This window comes from Octopus sinensis, unplaced genomic scaffold (genome assembly GCF_006345805.1).
Source record: "Octopus sinensis unplaced genomic scaffold, ASM634580v1 Contig16136, whole genome shotgun sequence".
Taxonomy (NCBI): domain Eukaryota; kingdom Metazoa; phylum Mollusca; class Cephalopoda; order Octopoda; family Octopodidae; genus Octopus; species Octopus sinensis.
In genome coordinates this window covers 3918-18148 of record NW_021834174.1, presented here as the reverse complement: position 1 = coordinate 18148, position 14231 = coordinate 3918, and the positions used below count along the sequence as shown (strand labels likewise).

The following is a 14231-nucleotide window of genomic DNA, read 5'->3' as shown; positions in this document are numbered from 1 at the left end:
ATATATACATATGTGTTTTATATTTTCACTGATCACTTGTTTATATATTTTTGTGTATATATGTGTTTATGTGTGTTTATATTTGTGTATGTATAGATCTCATCATCATCATCATCATCATCGTTGAATGTCCGCTTTCCATGCTGTCATGGGTTGGACGGTTTGACTGAGGACTGGTGAGCCAGAGGCTGCACCTGGCTCAATCTGGTCAGGCAATGTTTCTACAGCTGGATGTCCTTCCTAATGCCAACCACTCCGAGAGTCTAGTTGAGTCCTCTTTTGTGCCACCGGCATGGGAGCCAGTCCGGTGGCACTGGCAATGATGATGCTTGAATGTTGTTTTTCATGTGTCACTGGCACGGGAGCCAATCCATGGCCCTGGCAACGATCACGCTTGGATGTGCTTTTAACTTTCCACTGGCATCAGTGGTACTGTCATCGGCCACGTCAGCGATTGTGGTTTGTTTTCACTGGCCTCAAAAAGTCTTCACAAGCAAAGTTCATTGTCCAATGAATGAGGGGTACCCATAAGTGTCCTGGTTACACCCCACATTCGGATGTGCTTTTAACGTTTCACTGGCATGAGTGCCAATCAGGCGGTACTGTCGTCGGCCGCATCAGCAATTTTGATTTCACTTGCCTCAATAGTTCTTCGGTTTATCTTCCAATGAATGAGTATTCCTAAGTGGGCTGGTTACATCCACTGGCATAGGCCATGGTTTCCCTTGGCTTGTCGAGTCTTCTCAAGCACAGCATATCTGTAAAGGTCCCGGTCACTAGTCATTGCCTCGGTAAAATCCAATGTTGGAAGGCCATGCTTCACCACCTCATCCCAGGTTTTCCTGGGTCTACCTCTTCCACAGGTTCTCTCAACTGCTAGGGTGTAACACTTTTTCACACAGCTGTCCTCATTCATTCGCAACACATGACCATAGCAGCGCAGTCATCTCTCCTGCACACCAACTTTTCTCCCATGTATGCACAGACATCACAAATCCTGTGGAGCATACTGGCTTCATTCCTTGCAAGCTTAGCCATGTCCTCAGCAGTCACAGTCCATGTTTCACTGCCATGTAGCATGGCTGTTTGTACACATGCGTCATACAGTCAACCTTTTACTCTGAGTGAGAGGCCCTTTGTCACCAGCAGGAGTAGGAGCTCTTTGAACTTTGCCCAGGCTATTCTTATTCTAGCAGCTACACTATCAGAGCATCCACCCCTGCTATTGACTTGGTCCCCTAGTTAATGGAAGCTATCCACTACTTCTAGTTTTTTTCCCTGGAATGTGACAGAAGCTGTTCTCTGCGCATTTTCCGTGGTTATTGCACCTGAGCATCTGCCACATACAAAAACTATCTTCCCAGTTAGCCTTCCTTTGATATTACTGCACCTCTTATGTGTCCATAGCTTACACTGGATACATCTTATAGTTTCTACCTACACCTTTTCTACAGATTGAGCAGGGTCATCTACCTGAAGGTGTTTGTGATTTGTCTGCCTTGCTACTTATTAAGACTTTGGTTTTAGCTAGGTTGACTCTAAGGACCTTCGATTCTAATCTTTGCTTCCACACCTGAAACTTTTCCTCTAGTTCTGATAGTGACTCACTAATTAGAGCAAGGTCATCAGCATAGAGGAGCTCCCAGGGGCATCATGTCTTGAATTTCTCTGTTATTGATTGGAGGACTATGATGAATAAGCGGGAGCTAAGGACAGATATTTGGTGGACCCCTACCCCTACTCGGAATTCTTCTCTATACTCGTTGCCAACCCTCACCTTACTGACAGTGTCCCTGTATGTGGCTTGCACAGCTCTCATTAACCATTCATCTATCTCTAGTTTCCTCATTGAGCACCAGATAAGGGATCGGAGGACCCTGTCAAAGGCTTTCTCCATGTCAACGAAAGCCAGGTACAGAGGTTTATCTTTGGCTAGGTATTTCTCCTGCAGCTGTCTTACCAGAAATATAGCATCAGTGGTGCTTTTCCCTAGCATGAACCTAAGCAGCATCTCATCTAAACTGACTCTCTCCCTAATTAGTTGGGCTATGACCCTCTCCGTGACCTTTATTACCTGATCCAACAACTTAATACTTCTATAATTATTTGTATCTAAAGCGTCACCTTTACTTTTGTAGCAGTTGTCTATAGTGCTACTACACCAGTCATAGGTATGAGTCCTTCATGTATCACCTGGTCAACTAGACAGGTAACTAGGCTATAGCCAACACTGCCAGATATTTTGAGTATCTCTGTGGTGATTCCTGATGGGCTGGGTGCTTTCCCTGTCTTCATACTCTTAATTGCTTTATCTACCAAGGTATGTCAACTCGGATAGCTGATCCCTGTTGGGTCGACATTCAGCAGACTCTCTTTCTCCCATTCATTCTCTTTAAAGAACAACCTTTCATAGTGGCATTTCCAAACCTCTCTCTTTGCAGTCTCGTTTAATGCAAGTGAACCATCATTCATGCGGATACATTTCTCTCCTACGACATCACGATTCTCTCTCACACACTGTCTTGCAACACAAAATACCTCAAGTCTTTGGTCTTCATGGCACAGAACATTGGCAAATTTTTTCTTATCTGCTTCCCCTCTGGCTAAATAAACCTGTCTCCTAGCTTCCCTTCTGGCAGTCTGATACAATTCCCTGCTACCACCGCTCTTCCAGTCCTTCCAAGCCTGTTTCTTTTGTCTAATAGCCCTGTCAACAATGCTGTTCCACCACCGTTACCTTAGGTCGAGAGGGGACTTTGCACCATCCACAGATCTGGTCAGTGGCCCCCAGCAGGTTGTCCCGTAGAAACCTCCAGTTGTCTTCAACATCATATGATGCTATATCCCCTTCTATTTCGTCAAAGGCTTTGAGTAATAGGTCTGTGTGAAGAAAATTTAAAATTAAACAAATATAAACTGTTTAGAGAAACTGCTGAACAAATAATTTCCATTTTGTGAGACCATTTCCAAAACGACCACCCATTTTTCAATGAAATTTAACAGAAATCCACCCTTTTCCATGTTGTAGCAAACAATTATGTCTGGATTGTGGGAAAGAAAGTGAAAAAGTGAGTGTCATGGGAGGAGGGGTATTGATCTGCAACTCATCAAAGTTATTTATTTTATTACCATAATCATCATCTACACACAAGGAAATGAGCAACTTTCAAAAGAGTCCCCCCCCCACCACCACCAGTTTCTCCTAAATTTGTTTACTTAAAAAATTTTTTGGGACACGGAGTTTCCGGAAAATTGCCAAAAAAATCGGCAGTGGAATTTCCACCCCCCTCCCAAATTCTTCAACTTTGACTTTTTTCCCCAACACTAACCCTAACCCAACTACAGAAATGTTTTGAAATTTTTGTCCGAATCATCATCTCCGTATTTTCCCTCATATTCTGAAAAAAAAATTGTGAAAAAAGTAAAGAATGAAGGAAATAGGGGTGGGGGTAATTTAAAAATGCCGATTTTTGCCAATTTTTTTGCAGATTCGTATTTCCCTTAACCGAAAAGCGGGATTTGTGTCGGGGAAAAAAATTTAAAGAAAGGGTGGTTTTTTTGTGGGGTACAAAAGGAAGTCTTGCAGCAACTTTTATTTATAAAAATATGAATCATCAGTTATGAAGAAACAAAATTTGGGGCACTAAACTGTATGTGTATATCATATACATATAACACACACACATTCATATATATACATATCTATATACACAAATATAAATGTATTCGCTAACCTGTAAAATGTTATTTCCTTTGCTACTTAACAGACTTTGACTACATCATCATAGTTGTTCTGCGCAGCCCGATGTAGAGGTGTGTTGCCCCATGAGTTCTGCTTATTAACATTTGCTCCCCTGGAGACTAAGGAGGCCACAGCACCAATTTTACGGCTGAAAGGAAGAAAAAAACATAAAACATCAGAGACATTCACTTAACAATTACATTAAATATACACTCGTGTTCAATTAAACGCCTAAAAACCTATATCTATTACAGCCGCGTGTGTATATCATCATCATCGTTTAACGTCCGCTTTCCATGCGAGCATGGGTTGGACGGTTCAACTGGGGTCTGGGAAGCCCGAAGGCTGCACCAGGCCAGTCAGATCTGGCAGTGTTTCTACAGCTGGATGCCCTTCCTAACGCCAACCACTCCGAGAGTGTAGTGGGTGATTTTATGTGCCACCGACACAGGTGCCAGATGAGGCTGGCGAATGGCCACGCTTGGATGGTGTTTTTTTATGTGCCACTGGCATGGAGGCCAGTCAATGCGGTACTGGCTACGGCCACGTTCGGATGGTTTTTGTATGTGCCACCGGCACTGGTACCACAAAACTACAAATTCCATTAGTGTTCATCGAGTTTGCTTTTGATTTTGTCCATTTTCACTTGCCTCAACAGGTCTTCACAAGTAGAGTTATGTGCCCCAAGAAGGAAGGTATGCATAGGTGCACTGACTACGTTCCAGATAGGGGCCATGGGGTATGGCCTCACTTGTCCATCCGGGTCTTCTCACGCACAGCATACTTCCAAAGGTCTTGATCTCTGGTGAGACCTAAAGAGCGAAGGTCGTTCTTCACCACCTCGTCCCAGGTTTTCCTGGGTCTGCCTCTTCCACAGGTTCCCTCAACTGCCAGGGTGTGGCACTTTTTCACACAACTATCTTCATCCATTCTTACTACGTGTCCATACCAGCGTAGACGCCTCTCTTGCACACCACATCTGATACCTCTTAGGTCCAACTTTTCTCTCAAGGCACTTACACTCTGTCTGGTATGAACACTGACATTACACATCCAACGGGGCATACTGGCTTCATTTCTTGCAAGCTTACGCATATCCTCAGCAGTCACAGCCCATGTTTCACTGCCATGTAGCATGGCTGTTCGCACACATGCGTCATACAGTCTGCCTTTTACTCTGAGCGAAAGGCCTTTTGTCACCAGCAGAGGTAAGAGCTCTCTGAACTTTGTCCAGGCTATTCTTACTCTAGCAGTTACACTTTCGGCACACCCACCCCCACTACTGACTTGATCACCTAGGTAACGGAAACTATCAACTATTTCTAGTTTTTCTCCCTGGAATGTGGCGGAAGACGGTCTCTGCGCATTTTCAGTGTTTATTGCACCAGAGCATCTGCCACATACAAAACTATTTTCCTAGTTAGCCTTCCTTTGACATTGCTGCACCTCTTATGTGTCCATAGCTTACACTTGGTGCATCTTATAGAGTTCCTACCTACGCCTTTTCTACAGATCGAGCAGGGCCATCTACCTGATGGCGTTTGAAATTTGTCTACCTTCCTACTTATTAGGACTTTGGTTTTAGCTAGATTGACTCTAAGGCCCTTCGATTCTAATCCTTGCTTCCACACCTGAAACTTCTCCTCGAGTTCCGATAGTGATTCAGCAATTAGAGCAAGGTCATCAGCATAGAGGAGCTCCCAGGGGCATCCTGTCTTGAATTCCTCCGTTATTGCCTGGAGGACTATGATAAATAGGAGGGGGCTGAGGACTGAGCCTTGGTGGACCCCAACCTCCACCTGGAATTCTTTGCTGTACTCGTTGCCAACCCTCACCTTACTAACAGCGTCCCTGTACATGGCACGCACAGCTCTCACTAACCATTCATCTATACCTAGTTTCCTCATTGACCACCAGATAAGGGAACGGGGGACCCTGTCAAAGGCTTTCTCCAAGTCAACGAAAGCCAGGTACAGAGTTTTATCTTTCGCTAGGTATTTCTCCTGCAGCTGTCTCACCAGAAATATGGCATCAGTGGTGCTTTTCCCTGGCACGAAACCAAACTGCATCTCGTCTAGGTTGACTCTCTCTCTAATCAGTTGGGCTATGACGCTTTCCGTAACCTTCATTACCTGATCCAACAGCTTGATACCTCTGTAATTACTTGTATCAAGAGCGTCACCCTTACCTTTGTAGCAGTTGACTATTATGCTACTACACCAGTCATTGGGTATGACTCCTTCGTGTATCACCTGGTTAACTATATGGGTGACTAGGCTATAGCCGACACTGCCAGATATTTTGAGCATCTCAGCAGTAATTCCTGATGGGCCTGGGGCTTTCCCATTCTTCATGCTACTAATTACCTTAACTACCATGGAACTGTCAACTCGGATAGCTGGTCCCCTTTTGGGTCGACATTCGGCAGACTCTCTTTATCCATTCATTCTCTTTGTTGAGCAACCTTTCATAGTGGCATCTCCAAACCTCTCTCTTTGCATCCTCATTCAGCGCAAGTGAACCATCATCCATGCGAACACATTTCTCTCCTACCACATCACGATTCTCTTTCACACACTGTCTTGCAACACGAAACACCTCAAGTCTTTGGTCCTTTTTCTTATCTGCTTCCCCTCTAGCTAAATATACCTGTCTCCTAGCTTCTCTTTTCGCAGTCTGATACAATTCCCTACTACCGCCTTTCTTCCAGTCCTTCCAAGCCTGTCTCTTGTCTCTAATAGCCCTGTCTACAACACTGTTCCACCACCACGTTACCCTGGGACGAGATGGGACTTTGCTCCATCCACAGATCTGGTCAGTGGCTTTCAGCAGATTGTCCCGTAGAAACCTCCAGTTGGCTTCCACATTTTGTGATGCTATATCCCCTTCTATTTCGTCGAAAGCTTCGAGTAGAACTTCTCTAAATCTCCGACCATTTACAGGATCTTTAAGTTTCCAGACTCTTCTCCTCCGAACTGGTCTTATTCTGGGCATCCATTTGGCCCTGATTCTGAAGTCGCTAACTACTAATCTATGTTGAGGGGTACATTCCTCACCTGGGAAGGTTTTGGCATTAATAAGCAGCCCTTTTTCCCTCTTTCTGGCGAGGATGTAGTCGATCCGGCTAGTGTGTCTGCCAGAACGGTAGGTGACTAGGTGAGAGGTGGGTTTCCTGAAGTTGGTATTGCAAATCATAAGGTCATTTGCATCGCAGAACTCCAGCAGCCTGGTTCCCTCCTCGTTGCGAGAGTCAAAACCATGGCCCCCGTGTATGCCGTGGAAGCCCCCGACATGCCGTCCAACATGTCCATTTAAATCACCTGCCACAAAGAGAAGGTCACTGTCATTTGTCAACGAGGTAGTCAGTAATAGGGTGTCATAGAATCGGTCTTTCTGTCCTTCTGGTAGCCCCGGCCGAGGGGCATACGCCGAGATAATGGTTGCTGACCTATGATAAAGCACTAGTCTAATCTTAAGGATTCTGTCACATACTCTGACTACCTCGACTACCTTATCAACCCTTTCTCTGCAAGAAGTATACCCACGCACCCTACCCCGTCAGTGTTCCCTGCCCAGAAAATCTTGTACCTGTATTCCTTGCCTGTGAATATATATTATATATATATATATATATATATATATATATTACTAGCAGTATCGCCCGGCTTTGCTCGGGTTTGTAAGGGAATAACTACTATATAAGCATTTTTAGAGAGTTACTTCCCTTATAAATTCGGGCTTTCTTAGCCATTTTCGTTTTGGTGTCTTCAAGCCATGAAGTCGTTGTTCTAAAAGAACGCTGGTTTCCTTCACAACGCATTACGACGTTGATTTCTTTACACTCCTTCCCCACAGCTTCACGAGGGAGGGAAGGGGGAGAAGCAAACAGGTGCAGCTGTGAGCGTGGACGCCAACTCCGCCGCCATCGACATACGATGCATTTTATGCATTAAAATGGAATAAAAAATTATGTTAAATTATTTTTAAAATCATAGACTCATCGTTGACGCGCGTTAATAGTCAGACGGGCTCGATATGAATCACGACTATAAGATACCCGAATTTGGTTAAACTGCACCGCAAAATGTGGGAGTAGTTAGGAATCTAAATCGAAGGGGACAGACAATCACACAACTAGAGTTTTATATATATAGATATGTCTGTGTGCGTGCATGCCTGTATAGACATAACAACACAAGTGTGCTCCCCCAACGAATTTGTTTCCCTGCAACTTCTAGAAAAATGGATATTTTTTAATGAAATTTCTTTCAAAAATATGCTTCAGAAGGCGAAGATTCCAATTATATTGGAATTTATTGTGAGAAAAAAATTTTTAGTGGGTGCAGAGAGAAATTTGGGAAAGTTCGCCCGAGTTCTGCTTTATCCCCCCCCCCCCAAATATATATTTTCTAATGAAATTTTCAATAAAACCGTTTCAGATGGTGAAGATTCCACTTATATCGGAATTTAATATGAAGAAAATTTTAAAACTTGGTGGATTTGCAGAGATATACACTAATACACATCAGAAAATGAAAAGATGAACTTTGGAAAAATAACCGTGATGTGTGTCTGTATATATGTGTGTGTATCCACCAAATATTTAATGTTTTTTCATGTTAAATTCCGATATAATCCTAATCTAATCCATTTGAAAGGGATTTGTAGAAATTTTCACACAAACAAAATATCCATTTTTCTGAAAGTTTCTATAAGGATTTAAGTCAACTTCTCAACGTTTGAAAATTTGTTTTCACAACAAATTCCAATATAATTGGAATCTTCATCATCTGAAGCATTTTTGTCATAGAAATTTCATTAAAAGATATCCATCTATCTAAAAGTTATAAATATGGAAACAAATTCGTCGGGGGTCCCAGTTGTGTAAGTATGCCTATATATATATATATATATATATATATATATACCATATATATATATATGGATCTTTTATTTTTGAACGGCAAATGTCAACACAATGTCTAGTTAACTAAACATTTTAAAACTTCGTATACTGGTAGAATGTGTCAAAATAAAACATTTTTTTCTTTTGGCTTTCTTGATAAAATTGTAATTCGTTTGTTTAACGTAGTTTAATTTTTCGAATTTTAACCAATGAATCGCCTCTAATTGAGCTAAAATCATTTGCTGCGTCTAAAACTGAGACAACATCCTGTCACTAAACCTCACCCTAAGTTTTTTTTTCTTAATTGTTAAATTAATTAATTGTTACGCGTGTAAAAAACGGAAGGCTAAAACGAAAGTAATGGAAAATAATTTAAACCATTAACAAACAAAATAATTCTATAATTTTATACACACGCTTTCCATTTGGTAGACGGAAACTGAAAGAAGCTCGTCGTATATATATATATGTGTGCGTGTGTGTCTGTTTTTGTCCCCCTAGCATTGCTTGACAACCGATGCTGGTGTGTTTATGTCCCCGTCACTTTGCAGTTCGGAAAAAGAGACTGATAGAATAAGTACTGGGTTTACAAAGAATAAGTCCCGGGGTCGAGTTGCTCGATTAAAGGCTGTGCTCCAGCATGGCCGCAGTCAAATGACTGAAACAAGTAAAAGAGTAAGAGTATTCGTTTACTACATGTTGTTTCACACCTATTGCACTATTTTTTCCTTTTTTCTTTGCTTGGGCCAAACACAAGATTTTAACTAGTGTTTCCCTCCTCTGTCTTCTCCATCTGAAGGAGCCATGTCCCTCTTCTAATGCAAGACACCTTTCTCTCCAGCAATATTAGCTCCCCCCCACCACCACCTCAACCAGTCGAGAGGTCTTTGTCTCGCAATTAATTGGTGACCTCACTGGTTCTGATGGCATGTAAAAGGCATCCAGTACACTCTGCAAAGTGGTTGGTGTTAGGAAGGTCGTCCAGCCATAGAAACCAAACCTAAGCAGACAGTAGTGTTTGGTGTGGTCTTCTGACTTGTCTGTTCCTATCAAACCCTCCTACGCATGCCAGCATGGAAAAGGAACATTCGATGACGATGATGGTGTGTGTGTGTTTGTGTGTTTGTGCAAAATTCTGGAACAATTTGTGACTGCAGAAGCTATAGAAACTAACAAGAACTTCAAAACATGTTTCATTGTCCAGAGATGACCTTATGAAGCACAATTCAAAATATAATAGATCTCAAAATGTGTTGAGTGAGTTGCAGATGGAGGTGAGAAATAATTTCTCTAAGAACTGTTGGCTCTCAAAGAATATCTCCAAAACAAAAAAATCTGTTTTGACAACAAATAACGAAAAAGATTTTTGTGATTCAATGAAGAGGATTCATGGAGAAAATGAGAAAAAGATGTTATTTGGTTACTACTATCATGCTGTTATCGTGTCACACTGCCACTATTATGGTATCTTTGGATATTCAAATAGTCTGGAATTGCAAAAAACTTCAAAACAAAAGCAGATCTGAAGATTTTAGTTAATTCAAGTCTTACTTAATCACAGCATAATGTAAAGCTGTCAGACCTGCTTTGTCACTCATGTCCATATTGGCTCCAGATTCTATCAAGAAGTCCATTAGACTTGTGCTGCCCTGTGCACATGCTGCCATTAAGAAAGTTTTACTGTGTGAGTTTCTTTGGTTGACCTGAAGAGAAGAAAGAGAAGATATATAAAATATATCAAAGGAGAGAGAGAGAGTAAAGAAGATGCTGGAGTGAAAGAAAGGGATATGAAAGACGAAGAAAGAAAGATACACACACACACACACACACACACACCAGTGTGCAACATGAAATAAAATGTCTTGCTGAAGAATACAACACACAGCCCAGACTGGGAATCAAACTCACTATCTCCTGATTGTGAACCTGTTGCCCTAACCATTGAGCCATTCACCTTCATATACATATACACACATATACATACACACACACATGTATGTATGTATGTACGGGTGGAGGAACTCTCGAGAGTCAATGGCCATCCAATAAATGTCTTAAGGCTGTATCATGCACGGGAACATAGAAATAATCGGACCGAATACCCGATCGCATGGTTAAACCATTGGGAGTGAAGAACTCCTAGCCTTTGTTAGGGCATTCTTCTAGGCGAAGGTAACTCAGGTAACTGGGATAACTCCGGCATAAAACCTGCAGCTCAGTGGTTACCGATGATGTTGACTTGTTCTTCTTTTCGGATTATGTCGGCTGTTGCTTAGTAAGTGGGATTGACTCAGTGCACAGCCTTTCCTCACTTTAAAAAAAATCTTCTTGCACAGGCATTGCACGATAACAACATTGATTAAGCTTCGTACAATGGCCATACTCGATAACGAGGGGGCAGCCACCATATATATGTATGTATGTATGTATGTATGTATGTATGTATGTATGTATGTATGTATGTATGTATGTATAGTTCCAGTCATTCAAGTCCCACCACTGGTCTAAGTACAATAAAGCTACAACTTCAAATTCTCACAAACATTTAACTTAGACATTGTTACCTAATTAGATTACTATATCCATACTTTGTTATATATATACTGATATGTATGCATGTATGTATGTATAGGATGACTCACGAGTCATCTTTGTAATCATAAAGCGAGACAGATGAGTGATAATCTGGCCACTGGTGGTGGTGTAACACACCATACTAATCATATCTGTCGGGCATGTGGAAGAGAGTGTAATTCGGCAGGAGGACTTAAATGACATGCAAAGGTACATGAAGCCCAGTTACAACTACAGCCGGCTATTACCAGTAAAGGTTTTAGTTGCCAATTCTGTACAAGACATTGTAGATCTTTAGCTGGGCTAAAAAGTCACATTCGATCACAGCATCAATAACAGTTAAGTTTCGTGCAATTGCCATACTCGATAACGAGGGGGCAGCCATCATGTATAGGTTGTGTCTCCAATCTGGTATGCTCATTTTGTCCAGAATGCCAATCTACTGGAAGCTGTCCATAGATGTACAACCATAAAATTAGCCTCACTCAATCACTTATCATTTCTTAAATGTATTGCTTCTCCATGCATCGACACAGAATTTTGTCCTTTCTAGCAACTCACTTGATCCCACAAGATTATCCCTCATCTTTCAACAACAACTTTGACCACTTCTGGAATTTAATATCTTTACCACTCTCAGACATGCTTATAAAATAAAAAACAAAACCATTCCAGTTTCCATGGTATCGGAAACAAATATTTTATGCTCAGAATTGTCAGGGTACGGAATAAACTATCTACACTGGTTGTTAGCAGTCAGAACACTGTAACCTTCAAAAACACCACACTTTCTGTAATTCAGAAACACTGGTTCCTATGCACCCTTTCCTTTTTATGGTCCTTTTACTGCTCCCTTTTCTGTCTTTTAGTGTTCTATCCCGTGTACGATGGCATGCACTTTAGATGGTCATTGGTGTCTTTCTTTACATGACTTGTACTTTCTGTATTTTCATAGAAGTGGACAGAGCAATATCGAGGGAAATCAGTACAAATATACCGTTTCATGGTAGATGGAAGAGTCTTTCTTATGAAACATAAGATGTCTGTCTTAGTTACAACCTTACTTTTATCCGACTGAAGGGGAAAAAATCAGTTGAGAAAATATCCCAGTTTATTACTGGTATGTATGATATCAATTATGAATTGAAGAGAACACTGACAAGATTTCAAACGTGGTATCTGATAGGAGACACACAGGTAAATAAGAGAAACCATATAAACAATACAACTGTAGGGATTAGGCCATAAGATGGTGTATAAAGTAACTGAAAAGGGGAAGAGCTATAAAGGGTCAAAACCTCAGAAATAATTGTGTAGATTCTGAATATATCAGACTGGATTTTAGTTTAGTATTCCCTGGTAAAGCTCATGAAATTCTACACTTTGTTATCACTGATGTCTGGCATAGTAGCACTTTCATTTCATGCTATAATGATGAAAGAGGTTTAAGAAATGGTGAGAGAAGAACAGGATGTTTGAAATGAAGCATGGATCTTCAGATGTCATATGTCTGGTGAAACAGCAATGTGGGATCTACTTGGAAAAGAATGAAAGCAAATCTACAAGAAAGGTGTAGAGCACAGGTAAATCAAGGTGTAACAGGTAAACAGGTAAATAAAGATTGTTTAGTTCATGCATAAGCTCAAGGAAAAGATTGATAATCTATTTATGTTAGTCACTGAATCTATTACAAAGTAATTACTTGTAATTAGACATCTGTGACATCTTTGGAACACACCAATCACAACTAAATATGAGCAGCTATGGAAAAGTAGACACAAATGAAAAGAAACAATGGAGAAAATAAGAAATATTATGAAAGTAGTGATCAGAATTTTGAGCCTAAATGTGGCAGCAGTATCAGGGCTTACATTAGTTTGTAGCCATACAATATTTAAAAAGGTGTGAGTGGTTCATACACAACTGCATTACAGCTGTACAAACAACACTATCGACTCCACCTTGAGGAAAACACCTACCCTCACTAACTGGCAGACATTCACCCACCATTGAAATACATGTATGATGGTCATCAAGAAAATAAAGGATGTTTTTTACTGCATTTCACCATTTGTCAGCTATCTTCCCTTCCAAATTAAAGCCTCATTTTCTGGTCTCTTACCAAGAGTATCTCTATAGATTTTACAGAATCATTCCACCCACCGCTCCCTAACCATGATGGTTCTCTGATCCAAACACAACTACACATTGAGTTTCATATATTTGTACCACCACAGCCGCCTTGGCTCCCTGGTCCTTATAAAATTTTCCACAATCCCTACCCAATGGTAGTACTACTCTATTAGAGAAGCCCTGTTTTATAATTTTTGCTGATAGTGTCCTATCTGCTGACTACCAGCCAGTCATTCTAACTTCCAATATTTCAATTATGAAGTAAAAAGTCATAAACAACCATTATCTTTGTCCCTTTGGGTATCTTTTTCTATTCAAAGAGCACCAGTACAGTTCCATAAAGCCAGTTCAAGCAGGGGTCTGATTCCTACGTGACTCCCCATGTTTTGGTTATGTTGACAACTTCTGCAAAAGAAATAGTGTAGCCCTTGACATCGGTAAAACCTTCAACTGTGTATGGCAAGAGAATTTCTTGACAAAGTCACCATTTATCTATAGGATCCATCTGTCCCCCATCTCTTGGACTGAATTTCCTGCCAGAATATTCCATTGCAGTGTGTGAGGATGGGTTTCTCTCTCACTGACATTCCATCAATTCTGGCATACCTCATTGTCTGGTTGAATATTTATAAAAAGTGACAATGATGAGGATTAGAGGAAAGAGGTAAAGAAAGATATGAAATATTATGGACAAATATATCTGGTTATTTAGGAACATTTAATATTGTGTATAAAATAATAAACAAACATTCAACATTGAAGAAGCAATATAAAGTAAACTTACCGTTTCAGGATTTTCTTTGATAAATCGTTTCACATCTTCAAAGTTCCCAGTCAGAATCTTGCTTATAATCTTATTTACATCCATGTCTTTTG

General features: G+C 40.9%; 1 protein-coding gene across 1 annotated transcript in view; it reads right to left on the bottom strand.

The window, feature by feature from the left end:
• LOC115230688 (ankyrin-1-like) overlaps nucleotides 1-14231 on the bottom strand; it is a 17890-nt gene extending 3659 nt beyond the window's left edge. The window contains exons 1-3 of the mRNA XM_029800826.2: nucleotides 14140-14231; nucleotides 10200-10351; nucleotides 3770-3890 (exon numbers count right to left, since the gene is read on the bottom strand). Of these exons, the coding sequence (XP_029656686.2) occupies nucleotides 3770-3890; nucleotides 10200-10351; nucleotides 14140-14223 (357 nt within the window). The 5' untranslated portion in view covers nucleotides 14224-14231. The remainder of the gene's footprint in view (nucleotides 1-3769; nucleotides 3891-10199; nucleotides 10352-14139) is intronic.